At 57.5% G+C, this 20,402-nt stretch overlaps 1 protein-coding gene across 3 annotated transcripts in view; it reads right to left on the bottom strand.

Moving 5' to 3' along the window:
* The window catches only part of IPO13 (importin 13), a 32,206-nt gene that overhangs the window by 584 nt on the left and 11,220 nt on the right, over window positions 1-20,402 (bottom strand). For 2 of the 3 annotated variants that reach the window (XM_055724726.1, XM_055724727.1), the window contains exons 3-19: window positions 15,472-15,612; window positions 15,203-15,344; window positions 13,950-14,116; window positions 13,456-13,576; window positions 12,997-13,144; window positions 12,650-12,831; window positions 11,773-11,799; window positions 10,927-11,061; window positions 10,551-10,694; window positions 10,053-10,133; window positions 9,319-9,456; window positions 9,125-9,221; window positions 7,210-7,262; window positions 857-923; window positions 635-693; window positions 419-508; window positions 86-267 (exon numbers count right to left, since the gene is read on the bottom strand). In XM_055724726.1, the coding sequence (XP_055580701.1) occupies window positions 86-267; window positions 419-508; window positions 635-693; window positions 857-923; window positions 7,210-7,262; window positions 9,125-9,221; window positions 9,319-9,456; window positions 10,053-10,133; window positions 10,551-10,694; window positions 10,927-11,061; window positions 11,773-11,799; window positions 12,650-12,831; window positions 12,997-13,144; window positions 13,456-13,576; window positions 13,950-14,116; window positions 15,203-15,344; window positions 15,472-15,612 (1,974 nt within the window). Of the gene's footprint in view, window positions 1-85; window positions 268-418; window positions 509-634; window positions 694-856; window positions 924-7,209; window positions 7,263-9,124; window positions 9,222-9,318; window positions 9,457-10,052; window positions 10,134-10,550; window positions 10,695-10,926; window positions 11,062-11,772; window positions 11,800-12,649; window positions 12,832-12,996; window positions 13,145-13,455; window positions 13,577-13,949; window positions 14,117-15,202; window positions 15,345-15,471; window positions 15,613-20,402 lie in introns of those variants that run through there. The other variant, XR_008734744.1, reaches the window with a different exon arrangement.

Raw genomic sequence — 20,402 nt, 5'->3', positions numbered from 1 at the left:
TGAAGCAGGAGGGACACATCAGGCTATGCAGGATGGGTCATTCCCATCACACATGGGGCACAGCCACAGCAAGCAGTGCACGAACCTGAGGATCTGCTGGCTGAAGGTCTCCTTCTGCTCAGGGCTGACGCGGGCTGAGGGGAAGCCATCCTGCTGCATGGCCTCCTTGATCCAGACACTCAGGTAGCTGAAGCAGTGCTTGTTCAAGGCAAAGAGGATTTCTGCAAAGTGATCCATGAGGCTGCGGGAAGCTTGGCCACCGATGCCCTGCCACAGAGCAGACAGACCCTGCTGAGCCCCCGGTGTCGCTGTGCCTGCACCTGCCCAAACTGGTGGGCTGTGCCCCCAGTTCTGCAGGGGTGCTGCTCAGCAATAGAGCCTAAAGCTGCCCGATGCACCCGTGGTGCTGGCATCTCACCTCCAGCACTGCCTGCAGCAGCACTTTGCCATTCTCATGCACGACCTGTCCCACCGGGGCGATCTCTCCACAGCGGGGCAGCAACTCGGTCTGAAACACAGAGCCCGGCCAGCTCAGTGCCAGAGCAGGCTCCACACTGCAGCGCTCTTGCCCAACCTGCAGCCCCACTCCCGCCCTCCCAGCTCTCAGTGGGCTGCACGATGCCACAATACTCACAAAAAAGCCACAGGATGCTTTGACTGTTGGGGCCTCAGGAAACTTGAGGGAAAGAACACCTGCAGGCAGAAATCACTCAAGTTAGCAGCCAAAACCCCCACGTGTCATCCTAAATCAGCCCTGTGGTCCCCAGCCCCTGGTTGGTCTGTGCCCGGCTCTGCAGGAGCAAGCTGGCTTCTCTGAGAGCAGTTCAGAGCCCGTGCCCGTGCCCGTGGTACTCACCACACTGAAACACTGCTTTGACATCCAGGTTGCTACACAGGAAGAGGTCCGGCTTCCTTTTCAGAGCCTGCAAGGCACACAGACAGGCAGCATAAACCCAGCGCTGCAGAGGCAGCCAGGAAGCCTCCAAGGAACCCAGTGCCCCAGACAGCCTCTGCCTGGACGCACACTTACCTGGGCACACTCACGGTAAACAGCAGATTCAGAGAGTACAGCAGGAAACCATCACTTCCCCCACCCCCCCACCCCCAAGAAAATGTCCACCAGCCACGCAGTTTGCTACATTCAGGGACCACCGACCCCAGGACCTGAGGAGAGATGCCACAGCAGTGTACACACGAATGCTTTGGTCCCAGAGACGGGACAGAGTACTCCTGTCCCTCCAGAGTAGGCCAGGCAGTGGTAGCACTCCCAGGACAAGGACAGCCATGCCAGGCTCAGCAGAGACTGGTCACTTGTGTGCTTTGCTCCTCTCCTCCTGAAGATGTTGGCATCCCTGGGGTCACAGCAAGTGTTTCACACCATAACCCCAGACTGGACTAGCAGCTTGCACTGCTTGGGCTCCAGGACACAGATGACGATGAGACACCAACATTGTTTGGCAGTTCCTGAGCAGCAAACCTGTGGTCAGAAAAGCTTTGGGTTTTTTCTGCCACACAGCAATCCCACCAGCCTCTGTGGGGGTCAGCCACTGCTGCTGGGGACACGTGGAGCTATGGCACCTCGTGCAGTGGCTTGGTCCCTCCTGTGCTGGCACCGGGCAGTTAACTGGAGAGAAATGTTTCAGCCTGCACCTTCCACTCCACGGGAAGAATTTCTGCCCTGCCACAGTGAGCCCTGCTATGTAAGGTGACCACATCCGTGCCCTGACCACCATGCCACCATGCCCACTGCTGTGGGCCAGTACTGGGGATGGCAGCCATGCCTCCTGCCCCGCTGTCACTGTGACACAGGGGAACAACAGCCACAGCACTGGAGTGGCCCCGCTTTGTGCCTGGAGCTTGGACAGCAGGACACCAGGGCAGGCAGCCTTTGTGCTGAGCTGAGTGCAAGGCCACTGCTACCCTCCAAGTCTGCTCCTGGGGATGAAAAGAGGGACAGCTTTCAGCTGGCAGCGCCCAGGATGCATGGCCATCTGCCCACAGCCATGGTCTCTACTTGGAGCAAAATCGGACTCATTTCCCACCTCTTCTTCTCCAGGGAAAGCCCACAGCCATCTGCCCAGTGCAGAGAAGCAGCTGAGGAGCAGGTTTCAGGGTCACCCCATCTCCCTTCTGACCCTTTGTATCACACACTGCAAGAGATGACTCAGGTCTGGGCACCAAAGGCATCGCTGTGCCAGATGGAGCTGGCACAATCGCAGGGACCTGCTTTCCTGCTAGATACAAGCAAAGACCTTCACAGGGGCGATCAGAGGCCATGTTATACCTGTGTGTATATACAGACTGTGTGCATCATCCCTCCTGATGAGCTAGCACCAACATCAGAAGGCTAGCTAGTAGGTGGGCAATGGTTTAGAAACACACCCCACCCATCGTGGCTGATGTCATCTAGTTGGCCCCACACCGGACAAATTCTTGCAAAAGACTTTGTAGTTTTAGCCATGGGAGACTACCACTGGGGCCCTGGCGTGGGCTCCAGAGCAGCAACTATGAGCCTCTCCCACAGCAGCATGCTGCTCAAGGGCAGCTGGCTCCTGCAATACCACCCAGCTGCAGGTTTCTCTACCCTGCCCATCCAAGGAACTGTTTTTAACCCGAGTCCTGCACGCTGCAAGACTGTTCAGCTGGCACAAGGTTCTTCCAACATGCTCACATTGCCACCTACCTGCAGGGTGCTCCTCCCAGCCAAACCAGACCCACGGCAGGCAGAGCCCCGTAAGCTCTCCTGCAGACTCACTGCGGCATCTGCTCCTCAATCAGTGCCATGGGGGAAAACGTGCCAGTATTGGGAGGGCTCCTTCCTAAAGGACACCTTCACCAAGCAACCGCAGAGTGCAAGCCCAATCCGGGCACACATGCAGAGGTGCTTTCTAGCCCCATGAGATGGCACCTTGTGGAGTTTCTCCCATTAGCAAGCTGCACCAGGTAGAGCCAGGGGCTGCTTCCCGGCACCCGGAATCATGCTCCAGCTCTGGGGCCTCTTACTGCCAGTCTGTCCTCCCTGTCTCCTGCCAGAGCAGCTCTGCCCGCATGTTCTGGGATGGGGACAGGTCTTCAAATGCTTTCAATCATCCTCCCACATCCTCTGCTGCAGCAGCCACTGCAGAGGTAGGCACTGGCTCTCCGTCGAGGGCTGCCCTGCAGCCTGGCACAGAAAGGATGTCGGGTTCTTCTCCAAGAGAGCTGGGAGACCCACCACACAGGTCTTCAAAGCAGGCTCCTCTTCTGCACCCAGCTCTTCAGAGGCAGGCATTGAAGGACACCAGACCCCACTCCTCCAGCAGACAGGGGACAGTGGTGGGCTACACGGCCAGTTCCTGCAGCTCTCCAGAACATGCAGATCAAACCCTTGTGCCTGGCACCACCGTCTCTTCCCAGACCACATGTCTGGCAGAGCAGAGCAGACCCTCCAGCTTTGGAAAGGGCACATGAGCTTGGTCAGGCACCAGAGCCAGGGAGGAGCAGTCAGCCCTGCCTGCCAGGGAGAGGGGATGCTGAGCCCATGTCCTCCACAGGGCTCTATGGCTGGAGCAGGTGTGGTGGAGAGATCAAGGACTGCTGCATGCAGCCTGGACCAGGCCAAGAAGTGAAGGAGGTGGGGGACAGCACTGGCTGTACCATCACAGAAGGTCACTCCTGCGTCTTCTGCCCAGTGAGGCCCCAATTGCCCAGTCTGCCCCAGGGCTCCCCGTCAGGGGAGGTCACCACAGTGCTCCCAAGGTCCATGCTGGCATGGAACCCTGCCAGGGTGGATGGATGTGCCTGCAGTCACAGTGGGGAGGCAGGCTGGAGACCCGCAAAATCCTACCTGCAACTGGGAGCATACACATGAGTGGTACCCACTGGCCAGGGAGCGGGTGAGAGCTCCCAGACACCAGAACCTGCTTGATTTTGCTGATGCAGACCCAGGTATGAGCCCCAGCCACCACAGCCATGTGGTCCTGGGCACAGGTGCTCCAGCTGCGTGGGTGGCAAGAAGCCCCATAGCCCTCCAGGCGGGATGCTCACCTCAGGCACATCAGCAGTGATGCTCCGCACCATCCCCAGCACGCAGCAGAGGCAGGAGGGGAGCAGCTGAGGACAGATCTCACTGCAAAGGGTGTTGGCACCACTCTGTGCAGCCTTACAGCAGACCGGTTATTTTCTGCTTAGGTTTGAGTAGTAACAGTAACTCCAGAGTCTCTGGCATCTGTAAGACATTTGGTTTAAGCCAGCATGCTCTTGTGATCAGCCAGCCATTGTCAAGAGTGGATTGCCAGTTAATGGTGGCAAGATGATGAGCCGCACCAACTGAGCGGTCCCACAGACTGCAACCAAGCGCAGATAAATACACTGCAAAGTCAACTGAAATCCTGTCACACAGAGAGATGGCTCCCTGTGAGCTGGTGACAGCTGATGTGCAGCTATCAGGAGGCAGGAGCTTCTTCTGAGTTACCAGAAGGTAGGAAAGTACTTGCTGGCAGAGGGAGAGGACAAAAGCACTGTCTGCAAGGAGAAACCAGAGGAATCTGAAACAGGGAAGATGGTATTTCCACCAAGGTGATCCATCACAGGAGCAGACGGTCTGGGAAGTGGGAAAGGCTCCACCTTGACACACTCTTGGGTCCAAACTCACTCCTGCTCTGGGAGATGCATTACTTTGTCAAGGGCTCCACAGATGGAGCAGGCTGGGATGAAAGTACAGCCCCCACCACGTGATAATTGGATCTGAAGAGATCCAATTTCTCTCTGACTTTAATCCTTGGATCTTCAAATGCTCAACAGCATCACCACAGAGCATGGTCCTCTGGAAGGGGACAGGCTGGACCCACCTCTGCCATCAGCTCTTGAAGTCCTGGGAGCAAGGAGCCAAGCGGGAATGGCAAGGCTGTTTCTTGATGGATTTCAAAGCACCCCGTCAACTCATCAGTCTTGGGGAGAGGGGCAGGCCAAGGAAGAGGAGGAAACCTTGAAACAAGTCCTGTGTGTAAGGACAGAGGACGGGGATGGGATCCTTTGGTCTCTGTGGGGTTGCTGGACTAAAATGTCCAGGAAAACACCAAGTCTTGAGTGGATGGTGGTGGGCTGGCAGCATGATGTCAGATACCTCGCAGTGATTCAAGATGGAGCAGCCATGGAGATAGGAGCCTCTGAGCTGCTCCTGCAGCAGGGTCTCCGGCACACTGGAGCCCAGGCCAGCTGCCAGCACACCACCCCAGCACTGCCGGCAGATCCTGTGCAAGAGGGCAGTGTGTAACAGCTTCCCAGCAGCTGGGCTGGGTGGTGGTTGCTCTCACCGCACACCTCATGGAAGTGCAGCATGGCTGCACTTTTGTCTCCAAAAGAGCACAAATGTGCCAGGTCCAGACATGGAGAAGGACCCTAAGCCAGAGAGAAACTTGGCACTTCCCAAAGAAACAACAAATAGCCTTGGAAGAGTCTCTCAGGGTCACCTAATGTCCCATCCCCTGGCAGGATCACCTCTACCTGCCCTCCAAGAGCAACAGGTTTCTTAAGTCCTTCCAAGCCCTTCAAACGACAGCAGCTCCCCGGGTGACTCCCCCATGCTCTTAGAGAGATCTTCTACTGCCTGACCTGGATCCTTTTCCATGATTTCTTTTAACTGTTTGTCCCACTCGACGAGAACAGAAAAGGGGTTTTTATCTACGACCAGGACATTACCTTTTACACACTCCAAGACCCAATGCAGCTCCTCAGGCTCCCATCAGCCTTTCCTCCTCACCATGTGTACAAGGTGGTCATCTTCCCAGACGTTTTTTTTCTCTGTGCTCTCCAGTTTGTATCTACAGAAATGTGCCCAAACTGGGCACAGTTGTTTAGCTGAGGTCCCGCCACTGAGTGGCTGGGGAGGACACCTCCATGAACCTCACGCACAGAACCCATCTACCATCCTCCCATCACGTTTGAAACCCTTGTTAAAAGGTCACAGCTTCCAAAACCAGCGCTGGCAAAAGCTGTGAATGCTTTCTGATAATCTCAAGTATGTTCAATCTTTCAAGATGAAAAGTAAGGAAGAAAATGCTGCAATATGGCTTGTTAGATGTGACGGGTCTCAGTGGGATCTGGGCATCAAGGTGAGACCCATGAGGAGCAGACCCTGCCCGGGGGGTGCGGTACAGTCCCGTCGCCTGCTCCATCCCACAAGACCCATGTGTGGGCTGAGCAGCTGTCAGGGGGGGCTGGCAGCTTAGCGCCTGCACGTGTCAGACACCCCTCCCGGGCTGCCGGCAAGGGCAGGATGGTCACAGCTCTGGCAGCTGCCTGGATGGGTGTTCCTGCACAGCCACCGGGCCAGCACGTTAGAGGTCTCGCCATTACAGAAACGAAGCAGAAAGTGACTCTGCCAGGCCCCTCCTTGCCATTGAGGAGGGGTACCCTGTGGCTACGTGCCAGGGGACACGTCTCCAACAGAGGCGCTGAGTGCATCAAGAACATCAGGGCATCTCCCTCATGGGCCACAGCGGGCTGAGGAGCACTCTGGGCTCCTGCTGCTGATATACACACACAGCTCTGGCCCTGTCTGTCCACCACCAGCGGTGACACGAGTGCCAGCCCCACAAGCCAGTCCGTGGCCCTTACCACGTCAACGCAAATTTTCCCCACACATCACTGAGCCGACAGCATGGGAGTGCTCCCGGGCTGCAGGCGCAGGAGTTGCCACCAGCCTGAGAGGCTGCTGGGGCAGGAGGCAGCGTGGCACCCTGGCAGGTCCGGACACCATCACAAGCACATTGCTCAGAGCCGAACCCTGGCAGCTGCCTGCTACCAGGGCAGGGGCTTGCTCCCACTGGCCCTGGGGCAAGGCAGCCAGCTCAGCCTGTCCTTGCTCTGGAGAACCCATCGCAGGGCAGGTAAATGGGTGGGAAAACATCCACTTAATGCTCTAATTTGTCTGTCACCCAAGGGTGACTGCAGCAGCAGCCCCGAGCACCCCGCGCCAGCTTCAGCAAGGCGAGGGGGGTGGCGGCTGGAGGCTGCCCTGCAGAGGAGGGCACTGCCCTGGGGATGGTGCAAACCAGAACTAAAGGAGAATGTTTTGTTTTCAACTTCCACGGAAACAGATGGAGAAACTCGATATTCAACTAAAAGGAAAAAAAACGTTGTCAACAGAAAGCTAAAAATAGGTTTAAATTGAATCAAAAAGAGAAAGAGAGAGAACAGAAAGTGAATGAATAAGAAACTAAAACACACCTGTGCCAGGAGTTGCATAAATGAATCAACAATATCAGGATGATCCCTGGGCCCTAAAATATAATAAAGATGTAACTTAAGAGAAAAATCATACAAACAGCAACTCAACATCATATAGTTATGTGATACAGAAAGAATTTACAAGTGAAAACAGGAGTGTAAGGGAGGAGGGGTGTGTGGGGAAGGGGATGGGCAACATGAGCAGCTTGAAGCAAGTTAAAGAAACAAAACATACAAAAAATCATGAAACTTGGAGAACCCAAGAACAGAAAGAAACTGCAAAGGAAAGGGTCTGAAGCCCCAGGGTCTCCACCTAGCACCTGGGTGCTGCAGAGCCAAGGAGGAGATCTTCATGTCCTTGGGGAGGAAAAGGAGGAGGAGCAGGGGCTATCTGGGCACCATCTCCACAAGGAGAATTAGAGCTTTTGCACTGTGGGGACTGAGCGGGTGTCTTCAGAGCACCATTTGGTCCTGGAAGATAACTGCAAGTGAACGACAACACCTCAGCAAACGCTTGACAGGCCCAGCCGGGCTAAGGCGTGCACATGCTTGTCACCAGCACCAGCTGCTCAGGAGCCCCTGGCACAGTCACCCTTCCACCCCGTTCCCAGATGCTCTCCGAGACACCGAGTCCAGGACTCCCCTGGAGGTCTCTTCCAGCATCCTCCTGGGAGAGAGCAGCTCAGTGCCCACAGATCTCCATGCCAGCACCACTCACCCTACCTTGGCATCTGACTGTGCACAGACACGTCTTGGTCCCTGTGGGGTCAGGCGTCCCCCCTTCTCCTGCTGCCCGTGGGCTCCGCAGAAGGGGTTTGCCCTGCTCAGGGCTGGCTGCCCACCAAAGGGGACCCACAGGGCAGGTGGGAGCACACAGTCCTGGGCACACAGCGAGCCGGACAGCCGCTTGCCTGAGCAAAGCTCGCGTCCAAGCGTTGGCACAGCTCGGGCTTCATCCCCTCCCCTTTCCTCCTGCAGACATGCCTGCTGCTGCCTGGAGGCATCGCCGCCTCCCCGGGCACCCAGCCAAAAGGGTTTCAGCGTAGACGCATCCACACGCCGCTGGCAGAAGCTGGGACCCGATCTCCAGGTAAGCCTGGCTTGCTTGCCACTGACCCCGGTGACACCTCAGCACAGCAGGATTTACTCGGACCGTGGCGTGATGGTGAAGCAGGGGTCCTCACACCTCCCCCACCACTCTAGAGAGCTCTGAGCCTTGTACTGGGGGACAGCATCACCTTACCCGGCACCTGCCTGTGAGCAAAACACAAGACCCCTTGGGGACCGCACACAGAGGTGCTGAAGGACCAGAGCCAGCAGCTCCAACATACATCTGTCCCTGTCACGGGGCAAGTCACCAAGAGGCTGAGGGGAGCCATGGTGTGGAAGGGCCTGTCCTAACCTCACTCACTTTTTGTACGGTGGGCAGTGAACCAAAGAGGGGCCCCTGCCCTGCAGGAGGATGCCAGCATCCCCAGCATCACAGCAGTGACTGAAAAGGTAATTTCCCAGATGTTCACACACACATCCTCCTGCTCGTGCGAGGGCTCGATTCCTGGCCACTACAAGCAGCTCTGGGCCCCGGAAAAGCCCCCAGATCTCCCGGGGAGCACAGCCTCCCTGCCCAAGCAGGACTGGAGCTCTGGCTTGACCCTTGCAGCACACGACGCCCAGCCCTGCTGCAGAAGCGGGGCTGTCACGGCAGCACAGAGTCTTGCCCAGGGGTTTGCTGCTTCTGCTGCCCTGCGGGGAAGGTACCCACCTTCCAGGGGTTGGGATGAATCCAAGAAACAGAGATGGCCCCATTAGCTTAGCTAGGAGTGAAAACAGCCATTCCTGGTAAGACGCCTCCAGACTCCATGCATGCAACAGCCTGACAACAGCCCCAGCACGAAGAAGGGTTAATCCCACGTACCTTGCTGGAAGAGGGTCAGCGTGACTGAGGTAACAAGCAAGAAGAGGGCCTTGATGGGAGGGAAGTGGGTAGGCTCATGGGCAAAGATGTGAACCAGCTGCAAGAGAGAGAGAAAGACTGAAGCTGCTGCTGGTCCTGCGTGTCCCCCGCCTTCCCGGGGAGCGGCAGCCCCAGCCCCGAGCGTGGCTCCATACCTGCCGGGTGAGGTCGATGGCAGAGGCCTGGGGGATGGTGCTGTACATCTGTCCCAGCATCTCACACAGCTGAGGCACCATGGGGGCAAAATCATCCAGGAGGGTCTTCACGGACTTCTCAAAGATGGCACAGACAGACTGTGGAAGAAGAGGGACTGCATGAGCAACAGGCACCAGGAGATTTCTCCTGGGGCACAGGGCTTGATGGACAGGTCCCGGGGGAGGGGAGAGCTGGCAATGGAGATGGGGACCAGCTAGACAGAGGGCTCAGACCTGCTCCTGTACTGGTGCCCTGCAGCACACAATACTCCCAGAGACCAGGAAACACCCTTCCTACTGCAGCAGGAAGCCTCCCCAAGGGCCAGGAGGAAGGGGCTGGTGAGATGCTGCACATGGGCATTACTGGACTGAGTGAACTGGAGGAACACCAGATGACACAGGTCCAAGTCAGAGCAGAGCTAACCTCTCAGGGAACACAGGTTTGGTAGACCCCCATCTCCCATCTCCCTGCTCATGGTAGGGCCTCTGTAACCGGAGAGAAGCAGAGCTGACAGGGGCACAAGACAGACAAGAATGGCTGGACGATGCTGGTGACAGCAAGCAAGACTGGTCCAGACAACCAGCAAGACATCCCTCTTACAGAGCATCAACCCGAGTCTGTCCTTTGCTGTGCCCAGTTCAGGTCAGCAAGGACAGGCAGAGCTGCCGGCTGTGTACAGGAGGAGCCTGGTTACCTCCACCACCTGGGCATCATTCAGCCACTTGCTGAGAACCTTCTGTATGAGCTGGAAGACTTGCTGCAGAACCACCACCACCTGTAAGGAACGAGAGGTCTGAAAAGAATTGGCCCCCATGACACCAGGGAGGGGAGATTCAAGACTAAGCATGGCCTGGACTCAAACCTTCAGGCACCACTGCCCCCTCCCCTCCCCAAAGCTGGGCAGCTTCATTCCCTGCTGAAGCAGCCTGGCACACAGCTCACAGCTGGCAGCTAGCACCCGGGCTGTCCTCCAGAGCAGCACCCAGCCAAAAGGGATCCTGCAGGTCACCTCTGCCCACCTCAAGAGTAGTGGGATGAGCTGAAGGAGTTGTTTCAGCTGGAATGCACCAGCACTACCCTCTTCACCGTACATGCTGCATTCCCCGTTAACCCCCCTCTCCTGGCACCAGCAGTGAATAGAAAGGCTTTGGCCAGGCTGCAGCAAAGAGCATCAAGCTACTGCTCTACTCACTGGGTTGGGACCTTGCTGCACTGGCAGTTTCTTGACCTCGGTGCTTTCATGGTCATCATCGTGGTGGCTGATGTCTAGGGTGGTGAAGAGGTTGGAGAGCAGGCCCAGGATGTGGATGATGGCCAGCTTGTTAGAGGGATTGGGCTGCCAGGGAAAACAAAGCCAAAGCATGACATAGACTGTGCTGCTCAATCACTGTCATGCCTTTGGGATCCTGAGGAACCAGAATTGCACAGGCAAAGTGCCAGAGAGGGGTTCCCCACACTGTGCTCTCTCTCGAGCCAGCATTCAAGAGTGCTGCCTCAACATGGCAGACCCAGGGCTACAGCCAGTGGGAGAAGCTGATTCTGGGTGGAGGTAGCACGCAGGTACTCACCGTCTCGTCAGCCAGCTTTTCCAGCTGCTGGATGTAGGGGGTGATCAGGGAGTGCAGGTTCTTCAGGATCTCCTCCACTTGCAGCGCAGAGAGCAGGAAACCAAGAGCCTGCATCAGCCACATGCACTGGCTTGTCTGGGACAAAGAGGAGACACCACGGGGCAGGTCACTGCCCAGCCTGCAGCCCTACCACAGACATGCTAAGATAGCTGCCAGGGACCCAGTCAGCAAAGCCAGGACCCCAGTGCGCTGCAGCTCCCGAGCTGCTCTATCTGGGTCACTCTAGGTGCATCTCACCTCCCCACCAGCATGGCAGAACCCGGGGACTGCACTCTGCCACCAGCACACCTGGCCTCTTCCCAGCAACCCTCCAAGGAAAGACCAGTGTGCCCAAAGATCTCCATACTGGCACCACTCACCCTACCCCAGCACACCCTCCTTTGCACAGCCTGTCTCAGCCCCTGTGGGGTCAAGCGTCCCACCTGTCCTGGTCGCACGGTTCTGTCCCCACACTTATCTCCCTTTCTTTTCTCTTGAGGACATGCCTGCCATCTCAGCATCCTGGGCTTGGAGGGACTGGCAATTGCTAGAGTTAAGCCCCCCCTGGGGGCTTCACTCTCTATGGGTACACACCCCACTGTGCAACTCCAGCCTATGCGTGGTGGGAGCACGGCGAGAGGCAGCCAGCAGGTACTCCTGGCCCCACACATGATGGCTGCAGTGCCGAGCTCTCCTCCAGGGACAGCCCAGCTCGTGATGGCACCCCTTGTGTCTTCAGCTAGGTGCAACTAAGGGGTACAGGGGGGCAAGCAGAACCAGCCAGAGGTGTGAGCCAGCCCCTCTTACCTTGTGAATCTGCTTCATCAACACCTCCTGCCAAAGGGAAGGAGAGAGAGAGGAAGAGGAATGTGAGTGCTGCAGAAAGCCCCTTCCCTTCCTGGAGGCAGGACATCAAGACAACCAACACCAGTTTGGGCACAGCCAAAGAGCATGCACTCCCCCAAATCCACCACAGGCAGGGAGCAAAATCTTTGTCCCCTGGTAAGCTCTTCCCCATGCCAGCCCACCCAGCCAGGGGAGCCCCTGGCTTGGACGGGCTCTGCAGCACGATGGCTTGAGGAGCCAACCTCAGCCAGGGCTTCCTTACTCCAGTGACAGTGTCCTCCAGGCTCAAAGCAGAGACTCGTGCCCCTCTCTGCTCCCATGCACACCCTGGCAGCAGGCCTAAGCTCAGCCCTCCACCTACTGCCTCGGGACTCTGAGCCCCATCTGCCCCAAATCTTGAGAGCCAAGAAAGACCACAGGACAAGCTGCCCTGGCACTGCCTGGACCAGCTCAGTCCCCAGAGAGGCCTGAACACCAGGATGCTGCCCAAGATGCTCAGCAGCAGCACCAGCTGCCCGGCAGGTGCAGAGCTGGCAGAATGCTGCTCCCAACAAGGCCAACAAAACACCAGGGTAAGAACAGATGCCCATGTGCAACCCCAGCAGACATCCTGGCAGTCATGTCGGCCACTGCTTGCCATTTCTCCACTCACAGTAGGACACAGGGCCTGCCACCTGGGTCTACTGGCCTAGGAACAGGACAGACAAGTCCCCCACACCAAGCAAGATGCCCTGAGCTGCCGCTTTGCATCCCCCTGCCCTGCCCCTTGCAGAAGAAAGGGTGTGCACAGAGCACATCCCAGGTCACCACCACATGTCCGTCTGCATCCAGCTCCTACCTGTGACACGGCGACAATGTTGGCAGCATAGGGTGGCAGGTCATACTTGCACTCCCGGCAGATCTTCTTCAAGGTGGAGACGCTGGAGATGGAGAGCTCAGGGTTGCCCAAGGCTTGGAGCACCAGCGGCAACACGTTGTTAATCATGACGGGGTGATCAGCCAGCCACTCTGACAGGGCCCCTGCACACACAGACGGGATCAGACCGCAGGACTGCCCTGCGGGCTTTTGCTCCCTGCGTCCTGGGACGCTCAGCTTTGCTTTTCACTGCTGTTATTGCTGGGCAGGAGCAGCCTCAGAGGGGCTTCCCCTCCCCAGCCCAGCCTGCACACAAGCAAAGGCCTCACCGATAGTGAACATGACGGTGTCAGCAAGCTGCACATTGCTGATGCTGATCCGGGGAATGAGGCCGATCAGCCCCGGCACCACATCAGAGTAGTTCACGTCGATGGTCTCGGCAATGGACTGGAAGCCATACAGCAAGGCCTCCGTGTGCTGCCAGGGCAGGAGAGGCACTGTCAGAGCCAGGCACTGACCCCTGATGCCCACCCCAGCCCCAGATCCAGACACTAGCTCAGAGCCCCCCACAGTGGCCAAGGAGGCTGGGTCCCTAGGCAGCGCTAAGGACAGGGAGGCAGAAGACCTGTTCCTCCTCCCAGCACACCCCACAGAGCCTGCAGGTGTGCTGGCAAGGTGGGCATGCTCCTTGCCTCTGTCACAACCCTTTGCTCTCAATGCCCCATGGTGACAATAGGTCCCCAACGAGCTGGTAGCCATCAGCCTGGCACCCAGGTCCCCACGCTCACCTGCCATGTGGATGGCTGCTCTGTGTTGGTCAGGAGACGTCCCAGTTTGTCATAGAGGCTGCTCAGGAGCTCAGCACCCAGCATCTCGTACACATACATCAGTGTGTCGGAGATGTCCACCCTGCAGAGAACATGGGGGAGGTGTCTCAACTGCATCTCCAAATGCAGAGGTCTCCCCATCCCCTGCAGAGTGCTCCACACACGGACACGTTACTTGCTCTCCCACTGCCAGGCAGGGTGCAGGCACCGCCTGCACAGGCACACTGCCCCAGCCCAACACGGAGCACTCCCAGGTCTCCCTAGGCAGGGCAGCTGGCGCTGTGCCAAACAAAACACCAGCTCGTTTTCATCCCACCACCACAGCCAAAACAGCTCTTGGCGGAAGGAATCTCCTGTGTCCCTCCGTGGGTCTCCCCACAGCGCTCAGTCTGCAGGGTGGCAGGACAGTGCCTGCACCCTTGCCTGACAAGCAAACCCAAACCTCCCAGCCGTACCTGTATATCCGAAACTGCTCCTTCTCATCTGAAGACCAGAAGCCATACTCCTCATCAGAGGGGAACTGGGCTTTGTGCAGCAGAACGTCCACCAGCTGGAAGTAGACAGGCCTGTAGACCTGCTGGTACACCGCCTGCTTGTCTGGCTCAAAGGAGAGGATGTCGTCCTGATGGCAGGAGGAGAAATACATCAGGTGTTGCGGGGGAAAGAAAACAGAGCTGGCATGCCTACTGCACAGAGGACTTGGGGACCTCTCCCAGGGCTGGTGGGATCTTGTCACACCTTGGAGGTTGTATTTCCAGCTCCCCCACCTGATGCTGAGCCCTTCTGCAGCTTGAGAGGCAAGCTGGCCTGTCTGGAGGCAAGACGCCAGAAGCCCCAGCAGCCAGATGGACCCTTGGGTGTTTGAGGACAGCACAGTTACAGTGGGCTGGCATCACCCTGCCGCATCCTTAGCCTTGGGAGCACAGGAGCACACCTGCATCAGGGGCACACGTGTCTTGGACCCTCTGCAAGGCAGGCTGGGATGGGTGCCTCGGCACAGTGCCCTCCTGCCTGCACCCATATCTCAGACCTATCTGGAGAATCAGCGGGAGGAGGTAGGAGCCTCTGCCCAGCCCCACACAGCAGAGGAGCTGCCAGCACGGTGCCAGCATCGCCCCCCTCCCTGCCTGCGCTCAGCCACACCGCATCAGATTGCGGAGGAATGGAGCTGCGGGGATGAAGTGGGGCTAAAAATAGAGCATGATGTGGCAGGGCTGCTCTGCTGGCACAGGGAACACTGGCCCTGGGAGAAGGACCCCACACTGAGCAGCCATTAGCAGCCCCCAGCCCTCTCTTTCCTCCTCTGAGAGACCAGGACCCCCAGCCTGGCAGCAGGGTCCAGCCCGCAGTGAGCCGGCACACGCTCACTTCCCCGCGTGCAGCTGGTGCAGGTGTGCAGCAAGGAGCTAAACAACGAGGTCTGGTGCTGGGGGAAAAAAATAATACAATAATATGAAATTCTAATTAGTTACGTTAACGAGGCCCTTAAAAGCTGGCTCACACTTCCAAGGAAGATCGGGGGTGGAAAAAGCAAGCCACAGGGCCAGCATTTCTGAGGCACATGCCCTGTGGTGGCTGTGAGTGCAGAGCGAGGAGCAGGGACATCAGAAATCCCTGGGGATCAAGCACAGCCAGGCCAAGCCCCAGTCCCTGTGCACTGGTGCCTCCAGGCAGGACCCAGGCAGGCTGCCCAACGATGGCCACTGACCTGCAGTGTGTACCAGAAGGTGAGTGTCAAGGAGCTGGTGGTTTCATTGACGGGGTAGTGCCCAGGGATGCCGGTGCAGAACATGATCATGTTGACCAGGGCCAGGAAGCTCTGCCAGTGCTCCACCTGGTCCAGGAGGGCCCTGGGGAGCAGAGAGCACGGTCAGAGCAGAACCACCACTGTGACACGCATCACTGGGTGCAGGACAGGCCCTGGACAAAGCAGCACGTGGGGAACAGCTGACTGCTCCAAGTTCACTCAGCACTCACCGGGAATGGTTCTCCCCCAAGGCCACAGCGATGCGGCAGATCCCGTGCGACGTCTCCATGTCCCCACTCTGGACCGCCTGGCGCAGCTGCTCTTGGAGCCCCAGCACAGGGGGGATGAGCTTCAGCAGGGTGTTCACGTACCTGCAAGCACAGCCTAAATCAGTGCCGGGCATCGCCTCACTGGCACCGGCTGCCATGGCACCCATCCCTCCTGATGCTCTGCCAGGGCTCCTGCCCAGCTTTCCCTACTGGAAGGCTGCTTTGTGCAATAGGATGCATCCATGAGCCTTTACCGCTTACAGGGACTCTCCTCCCAGCCTGTGGCATCGGGATGAAGGCTGAAGCCCTGAGCACTCCCGCAGCGCAGTCTCTGCAAGCAAAGAGAAGGGCTGAGCCAGCGGCCATCAGCTCTGTGCAAAGCCCCCACGGCAGCACGGTGCGGGCATCTGCCTCTGCCCACCCCAAGCTGCTGGCAGGGCTGCCAGCACCCTCCAGCCAGTACTGACTTGTCACTGCTATAACCAGCTCCGAGCGGGCTGTGCCTGTGCATGGCAGTGTTGATGGGGATGGGAAACGGCAGAAGGAAGATGAGGGCAGACCTGCAGGCTCTTTTCACTACGCTTGCAGCCTGCGCTTCTCGGTGCTGCATGGAGGCAGCCAGAGCTACCGGTGGGAAGCCACATGCCTCTCCAGTACAGGCACATCCAGATTGTGCTCTCTGCCTGGGATGAAGTGGGCAGCCACCCTTGGGGACTCCTGCCCAGGGAGGATGCTGGCCCCCTGGCACAGTGCCATGGCCCCCCACCCTCCTGGGCTGCCGCAGCCAAGCGCAGCACAGCTCTCCCACATCACATCATGCACATCAGCCTCCCCTCCGCACCGCCTGTAAGTGATGGTAACCAAGGCAACGAGAAGGAGGCAGCCAAGGTGAAATGCAGCCCAGGGCCCCCGGAGAGAGGCCGTGCTGGAGGCTGATGAGCAGCCTGCCGCTTCCCTGCCCGACCAGGCGTGTTATCTGGAGCTGCAGCTATTCCGTGTGCTCCCCGCCGGCCCCGCCGCATGCAGGTGCGGGGGCCAAGGATGCTCGGAGCAGAAGGCACACGTGATGCCAGCTCTCCTGTGTCCACCACGGCGAAGAGATGTAAGTGCTGACACCAGGACAGCCACACGTCCACCCCAGAGTGGCAAAGCTGCCCTGTGCACCAGCAGCATTTTCTATGGCTGATTTAGGCGAGAATAAAGCCATCAGTGCCAAGAGTGCAGGGAGAGTCACACTGGCAGTGGCAGCTTCTAGGTCTGGGCCACAGGAGGAGACAGAAGGAACAGGGTGTCTCTGTCCCATCGGCCACTCAGCATCCCCTCTGTGTGCTGCCAGGGGTCACCCCCACACACCCCTCTCCCCCAGAAGAAATCACACAGCAAAGGGGATGGGCGTTTTTGTGTAAAGCATTTTCAAGCCTCTCATGTCCCATGAGTGATGCATGTGGCAATGTGGGAGCAATGTGATGATGGAGAATTTGGAAATTCACCAGCCTGTCTTCCCAGAAACTGATGCTGCAGTCAGAGTTGGCCCAAGGGAGCCAGGGCAGTGCCCAGACAAAAAGGCACAGGGGACCTTCCACTGCTTCAGTGTAGGGCAAAGCCATCCTTCCCCTGCAGCACTGGAGTCACATTACCCTAGAGATGTTTTCATGACTTCAGGAGTTTATTACAGGGATCTGGCTTCTGCTGGTTACCTTGAAATACTCACAGTGTAGATGTCTGGACCTGAGCTGATCCTCTGGACTCCCTGCACAGCTAACAGAGAATCACCTGGACTTGCTTCCGTGCTGCAACTCATCTCATGTTGTGAAGTGAGGACTTCTAGAAAAGGCTGGGGGTAACCACATCTCCTGAGCACCACCTTGCTCTGCTCACTGCCTATGCAGATTTAAGGGCCGCTCAGATGCAAGAGTCCCCAGTGAGGAGGAAATTCTTGCTCAGAGCTGTTTTAACCAGTCACCCAAAGAGCCGTGGCTGAGCCAGCTAGAGCTGAATGGCTCTCCTCCACATCCCGGAGCACAGAGACCCAGGCCACCCCACCTGCTCAGTGCTGCTTCCCAGCCCCGAGCAACCAGCTGGCACCACAGCCCTGGCTGGCGCAGAGCTTGCCCCAGGAGGCTGGTGCTGTCTCTGCCAGCCACCACTTCCCAGCCCCAGTGCCCCAGCATCAGGCAGGAGAGGACAAGACCATCCTGGCCCAGGCAAGCCTCAGGCCGCCCAGCTGAGCAGCCTGTCTCCAGCAACTGGGAATGCCTGTGGAAGACTGTATGAGCAGCCATAGGACAATGCTTCCCCATGTATTTCCCTCCAGTGATTTGTCTTAGCCTTTCCGAGCAAGATTTGCTATCCTGGTATTTACCAACTGAGCAAATTTTGCTTCCATGAGTTTGTCTGGTCCCTTCTCAAAGCCTAGTGAATTGCAGCATCTACAGCTCTCTCGGTGAGACCAGCACCTCCTCCCGCTCTTCTCACAAACCTCCCCAAGCTACACCACGGTATGGGGGACAGCCTGCAGAAGGGAGATATGGGACAATCTCATCCTTCCTGATCCAAATTCTGAGCTACATCCTGATGAGAAAACCTCAACGCTATTAAAAACCTGTTTCTAATGAAGCTCTTGGAAAACTTCCAGTGAAATTCCTCTTCAGGGATTCAGCACCAGGTGCCAAGACCAGGAAGGGCTGGGCTGGACACTAAGCAATCCCACCCAGACACCTGCAATCCTGCCAGCTCCACCACTACAGCAACTCCCTGCTGCTTTCAGAAACACGGCTCAGTGTCTGATGCCCACACTCTGTAACTCCCACCACGGGCACAGACCACATGCAGGTCCCTCTGTCCACTCTGACAATACCCACTTGGGTGCAGAAACACAGCCATACGCCAGCTCTCCCCCTGCAGCTCGTGCCACTGAGCTTTCTGACCCACTTAGCTGGGGGGATAATCCTCAAACGAGACAGAAAATCCAGCCCAAACCTCCTCTGCAAACAAGATGCACCAATCTCTCTGTTCCTGCCCTTCTGCGATTCAGGAGCTTCCCACCACCCCTGAGAGCAGAGCTGTGCTCACAGGTGCTCCAATTGCCAGCTCCTGGCCAAGTCTCCAAGTTTTTTTTCTCAGGAATGCCATATCCTAACAGAGGAGCGACGTCCAGACTCCCTCAGTGCCTGGGATGCCTCCTTCTCTGGGTGCAAAGGGCTTCCACCCACCTGACAAGTAAGGAGATCAAACACTTTGCATCTATAAATCTGCTGCATCATCTCTAGTAACACCTCAGAGGCAGGGAAGCCACCCGCTGCTGTTCACAGGCAGGGACATGGAAGCTGCCAGCACAAGCGACTTACCCAAGAGTGAGGCAGCACCGTGACCAGGTGATCCTTGCCCATGAGGTCCCACTTGCCCTTCTCCACCTGGACACTGGTGGCAACAAGCTACTCAGGGCATGAGGAGCTGCAGTGTGAGGGATGCCTTGCAAGGTGGTGTCCCCCTGAGAAGATGTCCCACAGGCTACCTACCTAACCCTCAGCAGCAGAAGCCAAGTCTGTGAGCCACTGAGCCTTCTGCTGATGGTAGAAGCACACCTGCACGATTGCCTCCACAGCAATGTCAATGAAGCCAGCTGGGAGAGAGCGAGGCAGAAAGACACGTGGTCCATAACACTCAGGGGAACCCATGGGAAAGCAGGGAGCCCCAAGACCAACCCTCTCACAGAGCAATGCCCTACAGAACTCTGGAGAGGACCATGTCAGCAGCCCAGCACCAAGGATGCTCTGAGCCTCCAGACATGGGCAGTGGGGAGCCATGCCCCTGCAGAAACAAAGGTGAGAGACCGTGGAGGAAGAGAGCAGCTGAAAAGAAGCAGGGATCTCCGACTGCCTTGGTAAGAGACAGAAAGGTCAGGAGACTCCCTGGGGGCTTGGGGAAGAGCTGGATCTGCTGCGGCTGAGCAACAAAGCCAGAGGGGTGGGACAGCTGGCACCAGGGGAAGTGGGAGGAGGGATGTGGTGTGGAGGACATGGAACAAAAGGGAGGAGAGAGCCCACCGGGGCTGGGAAGTGGTGGCTCTGTGAGCTACCCCACTCCTGAAGCCATCCCATATCTCAGCATGAAGCACAGTCCTGCTCCTCTCTGGAGCAGCTGTCACCACACGCCGCCTGGCAGGGCATCTCTGCGACAATGCCACCGTTGTCCCCACACCCCGGCAGTGGGGGCTGCACCAGGCTCACACACTGGGCAGCCTTTCAGGCTGGCTGCCTGCCCCATCCTGGCCACGGCCCACACACCTGTGGACAGGAGGGTGTTCTGCCGTGGCCAGTGATGTCTCCAGAGAGAAGGATGGAGAGCAAGTGCCGGTGATGCTGTAAGGGAACAGCCAGCTTAGCAGGACCAAACGGGACCAGAAACTGCACTGCAGGGTCAGCATGGGAGCAGAGAGGAAACTCTGTTGCCAGCCACACTTCTCACCAAAATTCACTTTGAAAGCTCAACCAAAAGCACAGGCTTTTAACGCAACTGAAGAACAGTGCTGCAGGGCCAGGTTCCTGCACATGGGTAGAGAATCACAGCCAAGGGACTTCTGAGACTCAAGGGAAATGGAAAGGAGGAAGACAAGAGAGTCCAACATTTCAGACCTGCAAGTCACCTTCTCTCACCTTCTCATTTTCTGCGCCAATCCTGCCACAAGGGTTTGGGCTGTCCCACAGCCTTTGCCCGGTACAAGGAAAAGCTGCTTGTGGTCATCTTCTGAATGCTAGCAAATGAGGCAACCCCTCCCCATGCCCAGCGATGCATCAAAATCCTGATGGGTCCCTTTGTGCACCAGCACTTAAGAGTCTCCAGATGCAACCGCCCCTGACAGCGAAGAAGACAGCCCCAGGCTGGCCTCGAGC

Source organism: Falco cherrug, chromosome 12 (assembly GCF_023634085.1).
Source record: "Falco cherrug isolate bFalChe1 chromosome 12, bFalChe1.pri, whole genome shotgun sequence".
Lineage (NCBI taxonomy): Eukaryota > Metazoa > Chordata > Aves > Falconiformes > Falconidae > Falco > Falco cherrug.
Note: the sequence above shows the minus strand (reverse complement) of the source record. Positions and strands in the feature narration are given on the sequence as shown.